Below are 22,052 nucleotides of genomic sequence, written 5' to 3' on the forward strand. Positions count from 1 at the left end.
GTGTCAGTCTTCTTTTTATAGTGTCAGTGAATGGGGGTTTGGTTTCTCCAGCTTCTCTGGCAGAGCTTCTCTTTCTCTCTCTATGTGCCCCTCTTTCTACCTCTTCCTTTCTCTCTCCCCCTTCTCTCCTCTCTCCCCCGCTCCCTCCACTCTCTCTTCCTCTTCTCTGTCTGTCTCCTTCTTTCCCTTTCTCTCTCTCTGTCCCCTCTTTCCCTCTTCTCTCACTCTCTCTCTTCCTCTTCTCTCTCTCTGTCTCCTTCTTTCCCTTTCTCTCTCTCTGTCCCCTCTTTCCCTCTTCTCTCACTCTCTCTCTTCCTCTTCTCTCTCGCTGTCTCCTTCTTTCCCTTTCTCTCTCTCTGTCCCCTCTTTCCCTTTTCTCTCTCTCTCTCTCTCTTCCTCTTCCTCTTCCTCTCTCTCTCTCTCTCTCCTTCTTTCCCTTTCTCTCTCTCTATTCCCCTCTTTCCCTCTCTCTCTCTCCCTCTCCCTCTCTCTCTCTCTCTCTCTCTCTCTCTCCTTTCCCTTTCTCTCTCTCTCTCTATCCCCCTCTTTATCTCTCTCTCTCTCTTTCCCTTTCTCTCTCTCTCTCTATCCCCCTCTTTATCTCTCTCTCTCTCTTTCCCTTTCTCTCTCTCTCTCTCTACCCCTCTTCTCTCTTTCTCCTTCTTTCCCTTTCTCTCTCTCTATTCCCCTCTTTCCCTCTCTCTCTCTCCCTCTTCCTCTCTCTCTCTCTCTCTCTCCTTTCCCTTTCTCTCTCTCTCTCTCTCTCTATCCCCCTCTTTATCTCTCTCTCTCTCTTTCCCTTTCTCTCTCTGTCCCCCTCTTTCCCTCTTCTCTCTCTCCCTCTCTCTCCTTCTTTCCCTTTCTCTCTCTCTCTCCCCTCTCTCTCTCTCTCTCCTTCTTTCCCTTTCTCTCTCTGTCCCCCTCTTTCCCTCTTCTCTTCCTCTCTCTCTCTCTCTCTCTCTCTCTCTTCCTCTTCCTCTCTCTGTATCCTTTCCCTCTTCTCTCTCTCTCTCTCTCTCTTCCTCTTCCTCTCTCTGTATCCTTTCCCTCTTCTCTCTCTCTCTCTCTCTCTCTCTTCCTCTTCCTCTCTCTGTATCCTTTCCCTCTTCTCTCTCTCTCTCTCTCTCTCTCTCTTCCTCTTCCTCTCTCTGTATCCTTTCCCTCTTCTCTCTCTGTCCCCCTCTTTCCCTCTTCTTTTTCTCCCTCTTTTTCTCCCTCTTCCTTTCTCTCTCTCTCCCCCCCTCTTCCTCTTTCCCTATCTCTCTCCCTCTTTCCCTCTTCCCCTCTCTCTGTCAAACACATTGGCTCTCTCTCTCTCTCTCTCTCTCCTGAAATCTTCCAAAGATTGGAAATGGTTGGAGAGGTCCAGACTAGATTTTGTCATTAACCGAGATTTCTTTTGTTCACACAAACTCTAATTAACCCATTTAGCGTTCATAACCGGGCATCTTATGAACCGAAATCTCCTAATACGACGACTGGGCCGACCCGAACAGTAGCTTAATCTGATCAAGTCTACTACTTTAATGAGAGAAAGTCGCGTAATCTTTAAAAGAAATCGGTGGTAGACGACCGGGAGATCGGTCACAGGGCGTCGGCCTGCCAGTTCGCGGCGAGGTGCGTTTTCAATTACAGAATGCAACGATTTCTCGATTGCGAATTTGCTGTTGTAATTTCTTGCCCCTTTCTCTTCGTTGATTTGGCTCGGTAGGGTTTGGAAAAATGGCGGGTATCAGCCGAGCCGTGCTGGATCAAGAGGGCGAGCCGATCCCTACTTCGGCTGTTCTGATGGCTTCGTGGAAGCACATTGGAGCGTCTTGCAGGGTGGAGAACGCCGCTTTCATCAACTGCAAGAAGAAGGATCCTAACCCGGAGAAGTGTCTCGACAGGGGACGGGAAGTCACGAGCTGCGTCCTCGGATTGTAAGAATTTCTTTGGAAAATTTAAATCTTTTTTTCAGTCTAGCGAGTGTAGATTGACGATTGCCTGATCTATGCTGCATTTTGATCGAGAGATTTCGATGGACGCTCGCGTTCTTCCCGAATTGCCCGTAAATGAATTGACATTTATGCGTTCTTGGAAGAGGAAACCGAAAAAGAAGAAATTCAGATTTTCGCGACGTGTTTAGTGAATTGGGTCTTCTATTCTCGTGTTGACGCTATTTTTATGGCAATTGTGTTGAGGTGGGCTTTTTTTTATTTCATGAAATTCGTCTTCGCTCGTAAATATCTTCCTCGCAATGCTCAGAAAATAACAAATACTCTTGTTTCTCTTAGGATTCGCCGTTGCATAGTGTAAGTTCTCTATTCAAGATGGTTTCAGTTTAAACTGAGGTTTATTTATTTTAATTTTGGGAATGACCGAAGGAACGTCTGATCTCTATACCGGACGATGTATAAACCTGTATTAAACTTTTTGAAGAATAGTGTCTAGTTGGATCCATTCTTCATCTGTACTTTAGGTGACTTTCTTCCACCAAGAGTTAGAACGGTCACAGACGCTCTTGCCTGCCTCTTGTAACTAACTAGCCTGGGAAGGTTCATCTATTTTGATTATTTTTTTTTGAACTATTCATCTATTTTGATTATATAAGAGTATTTTCGTTTAAAATATGCCTGAAGCCGCCATAGCTGGCTTTTTCTGATTGTCGTCTAAGGATTTGCACCCCAGAGACGCCTATTTATTTTTGACGGTAACACTTTGTCATTCATTTTCGTCAAGACGAAGATGTCGATGGCGAGTTTGTCACTGTCTTCCTCTTCATCCACTAATTGTTAAATGACTGCTAATCATCATTCTCATGTCACTTATATCTATTTTAGGCTTTCAGATTGTGAGGACATTTACGGGGACGATTAATAATCGTCGTCGTCATTGTCAGTTTGTGATTAGGATGATGATGACAATGATCATGGCGACAACAATTTCGACATTTTTATTCTGACCACAGACGAGGACGATGACAAGAACAACTTTTTATCACTGGTGAACCTAGTCTGATGACTGGCTGACCTCCCTTGTAGGTCATATATATTCTCTTCCACTTAAACAGGTTTGAATTTGAGTTTCTCTTATTAACATTTTCATGCCTACTTCAATTTCTTTCGTCAGATGTGAGAAGTTGCTCTATTTCCTTTCTACTGATGATTGTCATTTCTCGTCCTCTCTCACATGTCACAAATCATTGGAGCAAAATCCAGAGACATCGACAGAAGAAAAACCAAAAAGTTATTCCTTGCTTTGAAATGAGGAGAGATAATTTATGATTTGAATTATGATACTTCCATCAAAATTAAGTTTTCAAGCTATAGAGTCCATTTATGCATGGTCCAATATTTTCTTCTTTCTTTAGCGCAGCAGAAGAATGTTAATATAAATCTGTATTACCTTATCCCGGATGTGTCTATTAACATCCGTCTTTCTGTTTCCTCGGCCGAGTTTGTGGAATCAGATGGTGCATCATAATTATTGAATTCTCAAGATTATTTGTTATTTTGGTGGCAAAATGCTAAGTCCTTGGTTGACCAGATTGAAGAACCTTCACCAGACGTGCACGAAGGAGATGGATGCCTACGCTGGCTGCATGTACTACAATACCAACGAGTTTGAGATGTGCCGCCAGGAGCAAGAGGCATTTGAGAAAGCTTGCCCTTTGTCGTCTCTCTAGTCGACCCTTTTTTTTTTCTCGCTTTGTTGATCTTTGGAATAACTGGGATGGAGAAGCCTGAGGCTTCTACTTCTCTCTGCCCAGTTGACAGAGATACCCTTTTGGAGAAAGGGTAGTTGCTTAGTTTGATGATTACATCAGTATACTCCATTTCCGGGAAAAAAATGCCAAATTATCAATAATTTTTCTTGAGAGTTTAGTCTCTACTTTTGGTGCTTAAATTAGCTTCTTTCCTCATGATTAACTTTCTTGGCAAAATTTTGTTCCCAAATTGTTTCTTTTAAATTTTTTGTTATTTTTTTTGAAGGAAAACTCCCTTCTGTTCACATTAAGTTGAATTTCTAACTTTGTACTCCCAAATATCCGTTGGATTTAAGTTGAATCAGCCAAAATAGAAATTCAAAATCTGCATTATGTGGTCATCTTTAGGCTTTGACTCTCTTCTCATTTGTTGGCTCTTGAGTGAAAAACAAGAAACAAGAGAAGTATTGTTGTTGGATAAACACATTAATTTAAGCCGCCCAGATCAAAGCAGAGGAACTTCATTGAAGAGTGATTGCAAGGAATATTTATCAGCATTTAGGGTAGTAAACAAAATGAGAGAAGGAAAATGATTGCGCATTGGCAATGTCTGTATTCAATGATTTAATGTGCGAGGGAAGGGGTAAAAGGTAGGGTGCCCTGATGTTTGGATGTACTGACCCAACCCAACCCTAATTGCCACAGCTAAACTTGTGAGGTCCTCTAGTCACTGTTTAGATGGGCATGAAGCTAGGCAATTAGATGTTGTCATGTATCTTTTGCCAGCATGGCAGAAGTTTTGATTATGTTAATTTGTCAGGGACCAGAAAGAAATGCATGTACTGTACTGGCTAGTAATAGCTACAATGACCGGATGATGTGACAACATGCCACATGGTCCTTAAGCATGTTATGCATGTTATCAAGCATAAAATATTCAATCTATTTTTAGAATGTTATTCTTATTTTATGGATTTTGGGTATTATTATGGAATTTTTAACATCACATTAATAAATAAAATAAAAAATAACTTTTAAATATTTGTATGGAATATTGTGATATCATATTCACAAATAAATTAAATTATTAAGTCAGAATATATATAGGAAAATTTAATTAAAATATATGTTACTGAAATTCCTTAAGAGGCTGTACATTATTTTTTGAATTATTTGATTTCCCCATATGTTGCAATCCAATAAGTCCAGATTGCAGTCAAGCATTGCAAAAAGTGCCATAATGATATCACAATTTTCCATGCTAAAATCACCCAAACTTTTAATAGGAAACATTTTTTAATGTGCAGGGACATATGGTGCAAGGATAAAGACATCAATTCTATTTGAAAAACTATAATATATTGCATGTCAGCGCTACAAAAAAATGGGGATTTACATTGCAATAAATGTGATTAGAAGCGGAGACATGCGGCAGAGTGACAACATCTGTCAATTAAAATCGCCTTTAATCAGACTTCAAGACAAGACATATGATTTAGGCAATCTGAGGAATCTTTTCACCAACAGGCACATGTCAGATCAAAAGTATTATGTTGACATGATCTCAATTTGACATGTGGATCAACAAGGAGAAAGGAAAAGAATAAATGCTCAAAATTTTCTGACATCACAATTTGATATCGAATGAACTAAAAAGAGTTTCCCGCTGAAATTTGAGACGAGGTTCGTTGATAAGCCAAAAATAGGGGTAAATTTTGCAAATTTTTAATCCCTTGTCGTTGTTGATTTTAGCTTATACAATAAAATTTATAAAACTCAACTTTAGATGTTTAGTGTTAAGTATGGGTATCGTCCAAGGGAAGCTAGTAAGGAATTCAATTAGTCATCCGCTTCGATAATTCGAACCTAATTAGAGTTGATTTAATCTTCAATGAAGATCAAATCACTCTAATTAGGTTAGGAGTTTAGAAAGGGGGGTAGAAGAGATGGGAAGAATAGAAGAAGTGAGAAGCTCTAGATTGAATTCTTTGATCCAATAAAAAGGATCAAAGGGGTCAATTAGAGGGATGGGAAGGAGATTTGGTCTTAATTTGTTTAGGGGGAGATTTGGAAATCAAATTCACTAACTACTATTTCATAAACACACCTTAATCTTCCTAGAATTCAATATTTTTCAATAAATTTTTAGTTCTTAATTTGCAATTGGAATAGTTAAATCAATTTCATAATCTCTCCTCTCAATTCTAATAAGGGCTTGTACATGCTGCTCAAGCCAAGCGATTTAGAATTTCAGACCAAGACTATGAGGAAAAATCACAAACTTCACCAAAACATAATCCAAATCACACTAAAAATCAAATACAATACAGTGAAAAAGTACCAAATACAAGTGGTCCAAGATGAATCTCCTCTCTGTCTTGCAGTTGTGAAAGAACCACCTCCAGAATGACCTCCTCCTCTCAAAATTTGACTTTTATACTTAGGTTACATGGTAAAAAATACTATTTTACCCCCAGTTAGTAATTAATTTTTATCCATCAATGTAGGCTTTATCTGAATGATCCAACTGTATAGATAGAAAGAGGAAGTCACGACGAGCAAATCCATAAAAAATACCTCAATCGGACTTCACTATCAAAAGTTATTAATAAATCAAAATCGACCAATTTAAGACGTTGGATCAATTTTCATTTATTTAATTTTTTTCTACACGCAATGTTGTGTCGTTCGCTGATTGGCTGACCCATTTTTAACTTGAAATGACGGGTTCATACACGTAGTGCCACGTACCCCCTGTCCTGAAATCAAAATTAAAAAAAGATCAAAAAATAATTGCAATACATTTGAAACACACTTACCTGTGCATTGTTCCTGAACATGCCCAATCAGAAATTGCCACTTTATTGCCCGTGTGTGCATTTTGCATGCGGTGTGGGCGGTGAACTTACCACCCCACGAAGATTCCTTAACGAACCTCTTTTACGCCGTCGGATTCTCATCTGACGGCTAAGATTCGGCTACATGGCCACCTGGAATCTATCTCTTGGCATTTTTGTGCTCAAATCCCTAAAACTATTTGCACACATAAATTGACGCCGCCCAAAAGTATTTATGTATTTGCCCCTCCACTTTCTCTCTCCTCTATTTTTTCCTAAAAACTCGTAAAAAGTTGATTAATTTCAATAAAACCCTATAATTATTTTAATTTTATATTTACACCTACAATGTGATAATCTCAATTTTAGGGGTTTAATTTGTTGTCGGTAATTGAGATTATTCAATAAAAATATATTTAAACATACTTAAGAATACATAGTTAGTGATGAGTACGGATCATCTCCACAGGAAATGATGATTAAGGATTTAATTTTCTCACTATAGTGATTATGGGTATAAGAAGAGATAAATATGATAATAGAATATGCGAGGTAGTGATATCGAGTAAAAAGATGTAAGTTATATGTTAATTCAACTTAAATAAAAAAGTAAGAGAATGTGACGGACACGAGGATGGTCGATGATATGAACAAGGATAGTGGTTGGATGTATGAGTGGTACGATGGAGAGGATAGAAAGATGAGATAATGGGGACATAAGTGAAATGATAAATGAAAAGATGATAACAAACTACAATTATAATAATGATGATGTCGAGAGAGAAACAACGTAAGGCGAAGATACTTACCTTAGATCCTTACTTTCTGCCAAGATCACGGCAATTTGCGAGTGCTAGTAAGCTCCCCCTCTTCTCTTATGCTTCTTCCCACACACCCAAGACACCAAGAACACTCTTGATGGATCTCAAAACTCATAATCTTTCAATCAGCCCACACAAGTAGGAAGCAAGTTCAAGATGAGTTTCACAATGATCCAGGCCTCTTAAGGTTCGCCCAACCGATATCCGTCCGTCATTTGGTACCGGACAACCGATATCCGATATCCGGGAAAAAATGGGACGGTGCTGGATATCGGATATCGGATATTGGACGATATCCATCTCTAAGGGGTAGATAGTGTTGGGTTCTATGCTTTGGTTCATCCATGGAAAAATACGTTCCATGGATGCAGAAGCTTGGTCGATCGATTCACAATCGATCTATAAACCAAAACACTTGTAGTACCTTTTGGGGAACTCGTTCCACCCTTGACTTTGCCACTCCGAGATTGTTCTGAAGCCGTTCATGCGTCTGGCCTTTAGAAGTGTCCACGTGATCACTCGGCGCTTGGATCTCCACGTCTTCTTCTCCACTTCTTCTTGAGAATCTTGAAGATCTCCTCACCATGAAGACACTCTTCCTTGGATGAGTGTAGAAGAGAGTAGAGAGGGGGGGGCTCTCAAATGATTCTTGCATGGGTGCTTAAAAATGAGACCCCTTTCCCTCTTTATATTTCACTTAAGGTTTTTCTCAAAAACCCTCCAAAGAAAAATATATCCACCAATGCCCTTATGACCTTGTGCGTGTGACCCTCTAGGCCCATGTATCGTTCTATTTAATAACTTTAATGTCCCAATAGCATTTATTGACCAACCTTATTAATTAACTATATCAACATATAGATTAATTAAATAAGGATCGATTTAACCCAATAGACAAGTTAAGTTTCCAGCCCGTGGGGTGCCAAGCTACACCTCGTGCTCTAGAAGATACCGAGTAGTCTCGAACTCTCTCATGGAACCTTTACCGACATCGGTTACAGTATATGTATAATCCATTATCCGTGCGAGACTCTCGAATGATTTAGAGCATGGTTTATCGTCAAACCTTAATCCGTCATTCGATTAGTACTGATCCGTAACAGAGATCATAGGAGAACGCCTTCTCAATATCCTCACTACCCTGGCCAGGGATTTTCCTGCATCGTCTTCCTCGAGTCAATCTCCTCTTATATCGAGGGCGGATGATCCCATCTTGACCACTCAATCATCTCCGTAAGCTTCTTACTACATCCAATCTATAACTTATTTGAATCCCATGATTAGAGGCTAGTAAGTTATAGTCAAAATGTAAGTCATAGTCAAAATGTATCCACTCACGAGATGTCCTTAGTGTCTTAGGTCAGTGGATCACTTATACAACTGTGACTTGAATCAACTTGATTGACGTTTATGTATAATACCATTCAGGGATTCATACGGATCAATTCAGTGAACTCTTTCTCCAAAGAGCACCCACTATCTGTCCTTAGTGTCGCCACACTAATAGCCGCATGATCAGCTATACTTATCGAATAAGTAGGATCAGCTAGTGCTATTCTATCCGGATAATTTGATGTCCATCTCGACTATCCTAGAATAGGAATATTTAGAATACATGTTTAAAAACTAGTGATCACTGTATTATGATCTCATCATAATTCACTAAGTCATTGCACATATTGATGGACTTCATTATAAACATCACACAGAATAATAATGAACGTAAATATTTTATTCAATAGACTTAAATAAACATGGTAGTGTGATTGGCTTGACGGCCACATATATCCATCATACGGATATCGGTACCGGATACCGTAGGTAGAGGGACGCGACGGATACCGGATGCCGGACATTGGTTTTCGATATCCGGATATCAGAACCGGTATAGATAGTAAAAAAATACAATTTTCATATCAATCTATGACTTACGTACTTTAGCATCGACTTGCTTTAATCTATTTTCAATCTCAGTTAATCTATAGAGTGCAAAATTTTTATTTTCTTCCATATGGGGTAACAGGATTCGAAGTTTAATGTAAACTCAGAATCCCATTATCCCACATGGAAGAAATTATAAATCTTTCTCTGCATTTATTAAATGAATCAGACAATACATTAAATGGTAAAATTATATTTTAATCTATACTCGCTATATTTAATAGCCCTTATATTTGTTCATTATTTAACATAATATCACAGCGTCCAATAAATAGAAGTGAAAAGTTCTATTTTCTTCCATATGGGATAAAAGGATTTGGAGTTTAACACCAAACCCGAATCTTGTTATCCCATATGCAAAAAAATTGATAATATTTGGCTGTATATATTAAACAAGATGTATGATCAATCAGAAAGCCATATTATTACTCTCTTGCCCAAGCTAAACCATTCATATCTTCCTCGAATAATTCCCCAAAAAATAAAAAAAAATCCTAGAAAATTCTAGAAAATTCAGTAATTTGTCCCCACATCAATTAACATTAAAATTAATTCTGAAAACTGTCATTTTCATTTAAATAGAATTATTACAAGCTGTAATAAATTCCATAAGATTCATAAAATTAGCAGAAAGTTAAGAAAAAATGAGAAATTACTTGGAAACATTAATTAACATGTAATATATGATAAAAACCCTATTTTTAACTCTTTAACTTCGCAAAATTGTGCTAATTACTTGAATTAAATACAGAATTTAGGGTGTTACCATTCGTCTCTCACTCCTCTGTCCATTTATATCCAAGTAAAATATATATTGGAATTACTTCCAAACTGGTATCTCGAATGAAAGAAATACTTAAATGATCCATCAAGGTTTTTGGTGAAAATCATTGATTAAAGTTGGAAGGGGAAAGAGAAATGGAGGGACTCCCCTACAGCTGCAAATTTATTTGATGTTGGATGAATAGAAGGATCTAACCTTAATTTTTTTCTTCTTCCCAACACCTATCCATCCACATCTACCTATCTACATCTATCCATCCACATCCATCCATCTACGTTCATCATTCTGTGTACACATCCATCCACATCCATTCATCTATGTTCATCATTCTGCATACACATCCATCCACATCCATCCATCCATCCATCCATCTACATGCGTCCTTATGCATACATATTCATCGTGCCCACTTATTCTATAAATATAAGAATTTATGCACATTAATTATTACATATATCTATCATTAGTTATCATCATATCCTTAAATATTACCGTATTTCTTATCTTGTAAAATATCTCTTCTCATCCTCTAATCACAATTTGAAAATTCATGAATTCCCTGCACATTATTCTATGTGGAGAAAACCCTTTCTCATCACTATTTAATCATTTTTTTTGGAGTAAAGGTCTTATAAAATTTATTGATCAACTAATTTTCAACGACACATTAACACCCAATTTGAGTTTATCACTTAGGCACGCAACAATTTTGGGCATAGCAAAGCCAGAGAGTGCGTACACTTCCTTTGTGATGTAGGCCTGAGCTGGAATAGTGCTGTACAATTGAGGCTGCCTTTTACTTTTAACACAATATGTTTCAGGGGTCTGGGGTCTATTGACATCCTGGGGACTAGGGACCTTAATTTCTCCACATGAGCATGTCACAAGCATGATATATCCACTTGCGCTCATGTGGCATCTAGGTAGGGGTCCTTATCACTGCTTATCAGTCAGGTCAAAATGGATCAGCATATCATCCTGAGTTTCCCTACCAAGATGACCTATTAGACCCAGTTCGCTAGTTGGGCCAGAGCATTGGATCAATCTACCTGGCCCAATATGCGTTAAAGAATAAAAAAAATTATAATATACAACCAATGCATTATGGAAAAAATGTATATTGTAGATTTATATTTAATGAACCTAATATGATGTTATCAAGGACTGCAAGCCCTCATTTTGTTTGTTTATAGCCCATGGTGATATGAAGGTTTCTTGATACAACTGATGTATTATGGAGCAGTTTGACTAATATCTTTTGAGGCTTGGTTATGTCCTTGATTAACCATAAACTAGGGTTAAACATGTTATTTAAGACATCTGATTCACACAAAAATATTTATAGTTTCCTTACAAGCAAAGAGCAAGAAAGTGTCAAATTCACAAGGAGCAAGTGTTGAATAAGTAAAATTTGAATTTAAATTATATTATTAAAATTGTGTATATTTTAGAGAACCAAATATATAATTTAATAAAATAAAATGGTAAAAATAATAAAATAAAATCTAAAATTATGAGAAAACAGTTTTTGTAAGTAACATAATTTATTCAAAATTAAGAAAATAAATTTGACGGAATTTTAGGGTAATAAAATACAAAATAATTCTAAAGAATACCGTCCCTAGTGATGGTTTATGGGGGTGGTATGAATGGAGTGATTGGATGAGTTTGACTATCATGAATTGCAGAAGATATGACTCTGGATACACTCAAAAAAAGTGAAAGGGTGATAATTGTTGGGTTAATTTTATTATTTTACATGTTTTATGAATTAAAATAACCATAAGTGCATGTTATTAAGCTGATAATGATGAAATATTTTTTTATGAAATTATGTTTTTGGTGGATTTTTTGGTTTTTTATGGAATTTTTGATATTACATTTTTAAATGATTTATTTTTCTAAGTCAGAATATGCTCTGTATGAATTTTTGGACTTTATATTCAGGAAGATATTGTCTTTCTAAGCCAGAACATAAATTATACATATTTATTGACTTATATTTGATTTAAATATAATTTATTTAATATTTTGAATTTTAAATATCACCCTGCCACTTATTGCCATTAGATTCGATCTAATGGCCACCAATCACAATTAATGTAGTAAATCACTGTCTCGCTTTTCATTGATTTCCGCCGCGTCATAATAAGAAAGAAGCTGGCGAAACAGCTGGATGAGCTAATATCTCAAGCGCCCAACAATTCTTATTCACGGGAAAGTCAAAGATTCGATTCGGATTTCGTAGAGCCGGTGCTGCTGCTGCTTGCGCGTAGGGCCGCCCCCCACTCCCGTCCCTGTTAGGGGGTTATGTGAAAATATGTCATTTTACTTTTTAAACCGCATGTGACGTGGACCAATAGAAACAAAGATGTGACTGAAATTTCAATAAATAAATGCATGAGGAGACCAAGAACAAAATCTTTATTTTTTAATGAAATTTGAAGTGGAACAAGTCAATGAAGATGAAATGCATACATGGTGAAATTCCATGGAGAAATGAAGAAAATGTGTGACATGGCTTGAGAATCCATGTGGCCATGTCATTCCATGAATTCATTACTGACATGTGTCATTGAGTTAGTCAATGAATTTATGTAAAATAGAAATCATTTTGATGTGGTACGTGCAAATGTGTCACCACATCACACAATGATTGAATTCCTTTGCCTTTATTTTTACGAGAATACCGCGCATCAACATATCATTTAATAATATGAAAAATGTTTGTTTTATCTTTTTCTTTTGTGCGTGACACATGGCACTCTTGGAGTTGTCTCTCATAGAAGATGAGGGAAATGTGCCAATGATTAAAGATGAATATTTAAGGAATTTTAACCACAAAAAAAAGGAACAATGCCACTGATGGGAAGAGAAAAAAATGGTTGGCTAGGATTTATCCAACTTGACATATGACAATCCTAAAGGCTGAATGCGCTAAAATTTTGAGTGTAGCTTTCTCTTTACCCAAAATTTCCATCTATGCATTGATCAGTGTAAAATTCATATTTTAAAATTACTTCCTACATCTGTGTGCTGATTGAAATAAGGGGAGTTTCTGAGATCCATCAATCTCATTTTTGATGTTCTATGCCTTTGAGAATAGGAAATAGAGAAGAGGTGAAGATTAGATGCATTAAAAAATTAGCGTGATCCTGGAAGATATTTCTCAAGAACACAGTGAATCTCAAGCGTCCAATTACAACATTATGGTAAGCATAATTCTATCTTTTTGACGTTTCACGGAGGACTTCTCACAAAATAAAATTATTAATTGGGGGCCCTCTGTCATCACATTTACTTTGATCAACTATTAAGGTGATCTCATATGTTCTATCTTCCTTATGAATGGCCTCATAGATCTGCACTCTAGATTTTGGTCCAAGAACTACAGATCATAGGATATCACAGTAGATTTTTTTTATCATATGCTTAAGTAATACACTTTTTTTGACTTCATATGGGGCATAAATAATGATTATACATGTTTGTATTTGAAAAGTAAGACCATTTTGAACACCTATACATGTTATTCATGTCCCCATACAATGCATACATTTTGTGTTAACCAAAAGACTAGAAAATATACCACGATTCATGTTGATCATTAATGGAGTTAATGCTTTCTTGTGCGATTATGAGGAAGATCAAAGATTGGGCTAGCTAGGATCAATCATGGAATTTATTTTGTGGTATCATCACAAGACCAGGAACAAAGGAAATGGGTTATAGCTGTTGGATTTTTTGGCTGTGATCAATGATCCAAATACCATCAGCATGTTCAAAGTTAAAAGGAATCCTAAAAAATTGTTTAAACTATAATGAAATCTATCAATGATCAGTTCACTTTGCGCACAATGGAATATTATATCCTTTGGTTTTTTGAATGATTCATCACAAGCCTCACATGTCTGAACTCTAGAGGTATCCATGTGGCCTTCATAACATTGAATCATAATATCGTCTACTTCATAAGGACTTCATTATGGGGTTATCTTCCCATGAGTATGGTCCAACTTAGATGAGAGGGAACCCAATGAGAGAGGGAAAAAGAGGAATAACACCCTAAGAAAGACTGCAAATATATTTTACTTAAGGGCCTTCTTCCTTCTATACTTAAAGGGAAGTTTTCATAAATCCTCTTTAATTTAATTATATCACCTAATATCTAATAAACCTTACGTGTGTGATCCTATAGACCCCTATTCTCTAGGAAATACTTCCATATGCGCAATAACCCTTTATAACCGAACCCAATTAGTTAATTATATCATATATATAAATTGACAAGTATGGTATTGATGCAACCCAATCAATAGGTCGTGTCTCAAAGACATGACATTCCAACATACGGATGGAAATATATGTGGCCGGCAAGCCAATCACACATTTGACATCTCGTTCCATGTACATTAATAGAACATATTAATTATAGTGCACGTGTGATGCTTATAATGAAGTCCATGAACACATGATCGGACTTTTAGAATTATGATGAGATCGTAATACAGAGATCACTAGTCTTTAAGCATATGATCTAAACATTCCTATTTGAAAGATACGCAAGAAGGACATCAAAGTATTTGGATAGAATAACAGTATCTAGCCTCACTCATATGATGAGTATGGCCGTTCACGTAGCTATTAGTGCGGAAACACTAAGGATAGATAGTGGGTGCTCTTTAGCAGAAAGAATTCACTAAATTGATCCGTACGAATCCCTTAATGCTATTATAACGAACTGTCAATCAGGTTGATTCACGTCACGGTTGTCTAAGTGGTCCTTAGACCTGAGACACCAAAGACGTCTTGTGGAGGACGGTTGTACTTTGGCTATGGCCAACGACTCTCTAATCATGGGATTCTAAACGGTCTTAGTTCGGGTACATCAAGAAGTTCACGAAGATGATTGAGTGGTCAAGATGGGATCGTCCATCCTCGGTATAAGAGGTGACAGTTCAAGGAAGATGATGCGATGAAGTCATTGGCCAAGGCAATGAAATATTGGAGAAGAGTTCTTCGATGATTTCCTAATGCATCAGTATTAACTCGGATGATCGATTAGGGTTTGACAGTTGACCATACCCTAAGTCGTCCAAGGAGCGTCGAGTAGATGAGGGATTATTCATACACGGTAACTGATGACAAACATGTTCCATGAGTGAGTCGATACACACTCCTTTGTATCTTTTAGAACACGAGGTGTAGCTAGGCACCCCACGTGTTGGAGATCGACCTATCGATTGGGTTAAATCAATTCGACATTAATTAATCTATATGATGATATAGTTAATTAATTTGGAAGGCTAATAAAGGTTATTGGGCCACTGAAGTCATTAACTAGACTGATACATGGGCCTAGAGGTCACACGCAAATAGTCTTTTGGACGTCGGAAGATATACTTAAGTTTTGGGGGTTTTATGAAAAATACCCACTTAGTATAAATAGGGGAGGGCCTTGAACGAAATTCACCCAGGCCATAATTGTTCAGAGGCCTTTCCCCTTCTTCTCCCTTCTCCCATACCCCCTCTCCATCCCCGATGTGATCGGGATGATGTAACGACGATGACAGAGAAAGAATGGGACTCGTCAACGAGAAGGAGGAGATTCAACGTGCTAAGGATCGCGTTGATACGTCTAGAGGCTGCACACTTGAGCAGCTCGACTCGTGTCGCTTCGAAATCCAAGAAATCACGGATCTGATCCATGTAAAGGTACTTTGTATAATGTTTTGTTGATGCCGTTCGATTCGCAAAAGTCTTCCGCTACATATCATTTTAATTTCTACATACAGATCTAGGCCTCTTTAACCCAACACGTACACCATGTGCTCTAGAAGGTACAAGGGGTTCATTAAACCCTTTCATGGAACCTTTGTATAATCAATTACTATGTACATATAATTCCTTGTCTGATCTAGAGTCCTTAAAGAATTTAGGGTAGGGTCAGTTGTCTAAGCCTAATTGATCATCCTAGTTAGGACTGATGCGTGGGGAAGTCATCATCCAACTCTTTCTCTGATATTTCTACTAACTTTTCAAAGGGCTTCATCAAACCCGTACTTGAGTTAGTATCCTCTTAGATATAGAGGAATGATGATTCCATATTGATGAGAAAATCAACTTCGTGAAGTTGTTTCTGCATCTGAGCAAAGCCTATTTAAAATTAGGTGATCAGAAACTCGCTGATTCTAGTAAAAAAAGATATCCCTAATAAAATATGTTTTTGGTGTGTCAATTCTAAAGATCACTTACAAAATCATAATATGGTATAAATTTAGGGATAAAATGTTCACAGGATTAATATGAATAAATTTGGTGAATCCTTTCCTGTAGAGCACTTGTTATATATCATTAGGTTCCCTACACAAACAGTTACATTATCAACCATCCTTATCATACGAGTAGAATTAAATAATGAAATTATGTTATTATATCTTACAAGTAGCGATGCTTAAGACCTGGTTAAAATAACTAATCGCCATACTATGATAACTTGTGATTTTATTATCATTTCACATATATTTGGACTTCACACTCATAAAATCAATATATTTAGATTAACGAACAATGAAAAACATGTTTAACTTAAAATTGGCTTGTTGGCCATATATGGTTCCACCAGTATATATTACAATATTTGGAATGTAAGACAAGGATGAAATGGGAAATACCATTTTCTTTCAAATTTTTCATCAAAGAAAGAGGATTTCCGATCGCTTTTACATCATAGATTAGAAACAAATAATAATTGACAAATAGGTCAAGAAAATAACTCGACTTCAACATGAAAACACATTGATGGGTAAGTAAGACAATAGAAAAATGGAGATAGGCTATCTTTGAGAATTTGATATTTAAGAAATTAGTTAACACCTGAAAAACTGAGAGAGATCATATTAAAACAATAATGGATAAGAAAATCACATAGTAACTTGGCTGAAAAAATCAATGTAGAGGCGACTATATAGTATCACCCAACTTATCATTGAGCATTTGAAGTTTTGGGAAATCACTTGACATATGTAAAACTGAGAGGGATAAAATAAAATAGGAACAAGGATTAGGGAATTTAGAAAAATATAATAGGTAAATTGCGTGTCAACAAATTTCATAGAGTGGACTATAAATGACTTTTATGATATAATATCTTGAAGAATTTTGAGAAGGATAAATTTAAGGATCGTCTTTTATGAGTTTGTTCTGGATTAAGATATAAAATTGGACGTGAAAAATATCATAAATAGAAGGCATCAGTTCAGTTCAAAATAAAGTTAGTAGAGCAATATTATAAACGATTGGATTTAGTGATACATTTAAGGCTGAGAGTGGAGATATAAAATTCAAATGCTGAAGTATAAAATTTTGAATGAGACATTTTGGAAAGTTCAATGTTTTGGATTCAGATTTGGAACATAAAACTAGTGAGATATAATGCATGATATTTTATTGAATATTCATTTTGAAATAGAAGAAATAATTCAAGATAAAATTTGTTTGTGATTTTATTAAATTTTAGAGACATATACACTTATTTCAAAATACATGAAGTCCCCCATAGAGTTGGATTATTTAGATATGTGTTCCAGAAGTTTGATACTGCAGAATTTTTTAGGAAATGAATTTATTTCTTCCTTGAAGAGATAACATTAAATTAATTCTATTTGAATTCACATGAATGCGTACTGATCTTATATGAATTAAGAATTTCAGGGAAAAGAATAGTAAGAATCTACCCAGATCCTAGAGGAAGAGCTTCATTGAAGGGAAACTACTACAAAAGAATTATTATGTTAAGATAAATAACATGAGAGAATAAGAAAACTGACAGCATTGAGTTCTTTGGGGGATTCTCCTCCTAAATCTCAATTACCTAGGATAGGCACCCATTTAACAGAGGTAAAAATAAATATGGATAGATTAACAAATGAGCATAATATGGATCTGCATCTTTGGTTATGGCTCTATTTCTTCTGCAAAACTAAACCCGAACATAAAAAAATTTCATGAAGATAATAAATTTAAAACCATAAAAGTGTAAAAATAAACATTATTCAGTAATAAAAAATTTTAAGTAAACAATTAATCATATGAGTGTTTCTTTAAAAATAGAATTTTATATTGTTTAGGTTCCAAGAGATACAATAAGACAATTATGGAGGGGATTGGGGAAAAATTTAGGGAAACAGTAAATTAGCCAACCTTTGTAACACAGTCTCATAGTGGAAACAATGTAGGAACACAAGTTAAATCCACAAGCCTTGCTCTACCTGAAGTAGCCAAGTCCTGAATCCACTAAATAGATTCTCCAGCCCTTGAGTCCACAAGGGGTTTGTGCTTCAGTACACAAGCACTGGAACACTGTGGTGGGGGGGGGGGAAGAAACAGGTTATTCAACAAAACACAATACTTCAATAATGCCTTCAAGGCTACAAGCGGCCTTATTAGGCCGTTAAAGGTTAAGGGTCCTCCATAATGACAGTTTCCTTGAAAAGACAACATAAAACATAGGGAAACTAAATACTGATAATATAAAACAAAAGATATTCTAGATATTCTAGAATATGAACAAAAGATACTGATAATATAAAACAAAAGATAAGAAGCTTGATAGGTGTGAGTGGAGATATTCTACATATTCTTGGGCATATAGAATATGTTAGAGGATATTGTGTGGCTCCAAAAGATTCTAACAAAACGTAGCAGAAAATTTGCACCTCTAAAAAGGTGTAACTGGTATATTTTCTATACTTTGGTAGAAGAAGAATCTGCCAAAGGATTTTGTTAGAGAAAATTTTATTTTAAGATTTTGTCCTATAGGCTCTTTTTTTAGATAGAGGGATATCCATCGTGCCCAAAACTTGTCACCACTTGGTATCCTTTTGGCTTTCATCAATTTTGGGGTTTGCCTGCCCTGTTTTCTGGGATGCTGATCCTTGGGGGAAAAATGTAAAAACTTGAATGGTGAGTGACACTGCCAAGTAGTTGGGCACCTTAGAACTGCATGAGTTCACCCGGGTGGAGCATGGTTTACCAAAGTCGACATAGTTTATGTGCTATTGATGGAACATGTTACTGGGAGTAGAAGACAAGCAAAAGACACACGTTTACAAGAGGACTATGTTAAAATTCTACTAAAAATAAGGATTATGTGGCTAAACCTTTTTACATTCCTACCCACCATCGTCTAAAGAAAAGTATCATTTTTCGTCCAACTAAGCCCATGACACAAGCATAAGTTCAATATAGTTAATCTAAATTATCATTAGGAGACTACTGATTATGACAAGTGAATAACTGAAACAGTAATCACATCTACAATACCATATGTGATCTGAAAATTTTGAATATTTCTCTAGAAAAATTTCTCCCATCTTGATTTATATTCCTAAAATTTCCTCCGACTCAATTGCCTACTTAGGAGTTTTTTTTTGACAAAAAACACGGTGTCGGGTACGGCCAACCTTGCGGTTGTGCCCATAGACCGATCCAGCCATGCCCTGGTAGCCACCTAGGGGGATTTTATAGATAAGTGGAGTGTTTATAAGTGTTTATAGGCGTGGAACGAGTATAAATATCCCAATTACACTCGGATCCCACTCGTCCACACCCATGTTCAAAAAATGAAAAGATACATAAATGATACCTTGTAGGTGTTTAGTGAAGTGCGCACGTCGACGTCCCACCAGAGCCCCCCGCGATGACGATGATGGAGCGGTATTGGAGCTGTCCTTGCTGGCGTCATATGGCATCGATGAAGTGCGTGGTGAGGACCTCCTTCGAGGCGGGCACAATCCACCCCTCTGGCTTGAGACGTTGTTGGCTAGGCCGGAGGGTGAGCGCTCCCACCTCGAGTGCTCCACGTGATCCGCCATTCCCGCGGGCCCGCTGTTGTGAGTGTCCGATGCGTGCGAAGGGTCGGCAAGCCAAGATGATCGACACGATAGCATCCCCTAGCTGTCGTAGGGAGCGTCTGCCAAGAAAGAAAAAGAGATGAAAGGAGTCGTGTGTGTACCGCGTGGTTAGCGAGGGCATCTGCTGTCTAGTTGCCTTCTCGCAGCTGGTGTCGAACGCTAGTTGTGCGAGGGCGGCACCGCATGATGTCCTACCAGACTGGGTGTAGTCGCCACTGGGAGCATGTACCTACACGAAGCATGTCAACTAACACCTGTGAGTCCAACTCTATGATGATATTATGAAGATTTCGTTCCTCGCAGAGGAGTAAACCATCACATATCGCCATAGCTTTGGCTACTCTATTAGTTTGTATGCCATAGAAGGATGAGAAAGCAAAGAGGATACTCCATGTATGGTCTCGGAGGATACCACCTTCCCTTGAGGGCCCCGGGTTCCCCTTGGCCGCACCATCCACATTCAATTTGAGGATGCCGATGGGCGGTGGGAGCCAATAAACGACATGTAACTGAATGCAGATAGGGGCGAGGTCACCAGAATGCCCTAGGAGTGGAGGAGGTTGCATGCTAGTGCTGAGCCGCATGCTCGAGTCGAGATGAGATGGTGGATGCGCCGTATCCATAGCTTGACTCGATGCATGATATCCACGGTGCGCATGGGTGAACCTGCAAAACGAGAAGAGTTTTGTCCTTTCCATATCTCCCATAGTAAATAGGCTATGGTGATGTGTAGGATGGGGCTCCGCTTAGAGCATGTTGACAAGATAAACATCCTGCCAAAACACTCGAATGGGGTTAGTGGAGTGTGAAGTAGTGGATGCCAATGGTGTGTGATTTGGCACCAACATTCAAGGGCTGTCTCACTATGGAAGAAAAGATGGTCCATGCTCTTAGTCTGTGGGGATATGGGACAGTAGTGGCATCGGGAACTGAGAGAGTGACCTATACGGATCACTCGATCATCAGTAGGAAGGCCGCGATATAAGAGCCTCCAGAGGAAAAAGGAGATGCGAGTAAGGATCGCCGGATGCCAGATGTGGAAACCCCAGTGCTGGATGGGAAATAACCTGTACTGACTTTAATATTAGTATCAAGAAGTAAGAGATATTTCGTCTCGTCATATACCTGTTGCATCATCCTTTCATTCCTTATCCTCCTAGTCATCAGTCATGATCTTGGGAAGGGAAAATGACTGAAAGCCTTCTTGTTGTTCCATCTTCTGCCCATCTGTCATCCATTCTGTCCAATTCCTCGGGTGGAAACTACATTGGTGACATTGTGACAGAATGATTGGTAGAATACCCATTCCCTCCCTTCCCATCCCATTTGGTCTTATTCCTATCCTAGACAACCGAGACAATAAAAACACCATAAATGGACAACTAAATGGAGGGTTGTTCAGTCCCGTTCCGTATGTGTAAAACATCATCCGTCCAGAAAGCCCAAGTCATTTGCCTTGACTTCGGGATGGGAAAAGAAACAAAATCCTTCTTGCAGTTCCATCCTGTTACTTCCTCTGCCCATGCCGTCATCTGTTTCTATCCTCCTCAGGCGGTAACTGAACTCAGACATTGTGATGGAGCCTGGATTGATGTCCCTGTTGCGTTGTTCCCGCACTGTGCAGTGATGTCCCGTCCCGTTAAATGGCTTCCCAGCCTGTTCGTCCTTGTATTGTTGCATACCATCCAGCCCCGGCGTAACTCCCCTTTACGTCCTGTTCCGTTACGTCCCGTGACGTCCGTCACGTCCCGTTCCGTTAAATCCATCCTTCCCGTTACGTCCCACCCCGTTCCGTTATGTCCCGTCCCGTCCCCTCCTTTACGACGAGACACGGTTGTTCTGTATTGTTTGTTTTCAATGAACAAAAAATTTGCACAAAAGAACCACACAAGGCCCTTTTCTTTGTTCTGTTCTTTTTATAAACGAGCAAAGTTCACACATTCGCACAAAACTAGAACAAAATTCGCATAAAGAGAACAGAAAGACCATATCTAGTTACAACCGTCCCGTCCCGTCCCGTCCCGTCCCGTCCCGTCCCGTCCCGTCCCGTCCCGTCCCGTCCCGTCC

The 22,052-nt window shown here is 37.9% G+C and overlaps 1 protein-coding gene across 1 annotated transcript; it reads left to right on the top strand.

Annotated features, from left to right (window-relative positions):
• Positions 1-1,460: 1,460 nt before the first annotated feature.
• Positions 1,461-3,859, top strand: LOC144710267 (NADH dehydrogenase [ubiquinone] 1 alpha subcomplex subunit 8-B-like). The gene is made up of 3 exons (XM_078583995.1): positions 1,461-1,617; positions 1,712-1,922; positions 3,529-3,859. Exons 2-3 carry the CDS (start codon positions 1,723-1,725, stop codon positions 3,665-3,667), a joined length of 339 nt encoding a protein of 112 aa, XP_078440121.1. The 5' UTR covers positions 1,461-1,617; positions 1,712-1,722; the 3' UTR covers positions 3,668-3,859.
• Positions 3,860-22,052: the final 18,193 nt, after the last annotated feature.

The sequence above is a fragment of the Wolffia australiana genome, chromosome 1 (assembly GCF_029677425.1).
Source record: "Wolffia australiana isolate 7733 chromosome 1, ASM2967742v1".
NCBI classification, from domain to species: Eukaryota; Viridiplantae; Streptophyta; class Magnoliopsida; order Alismatales; family Araceae; genus Wolffia; species Wolffia australiana.

Bases quoted from the DNA above. Each gene is read 5' to 3' on its own strand.
- LOC144710267 (XM_078583995.1), top strand. From the start codon at position 1,723: ATGGCGGGTATCAGCCGAGCCGTGCTGGATCAAGAGGGCGAGCCGATC. The intron at 1,923-3,528 runs GTAAGAATTTCT...TTGGTTGACCAG, and splicing joins ACGAGCTGCGTCCTCGGATT to ATTGAAGAACCTTCACCAGA.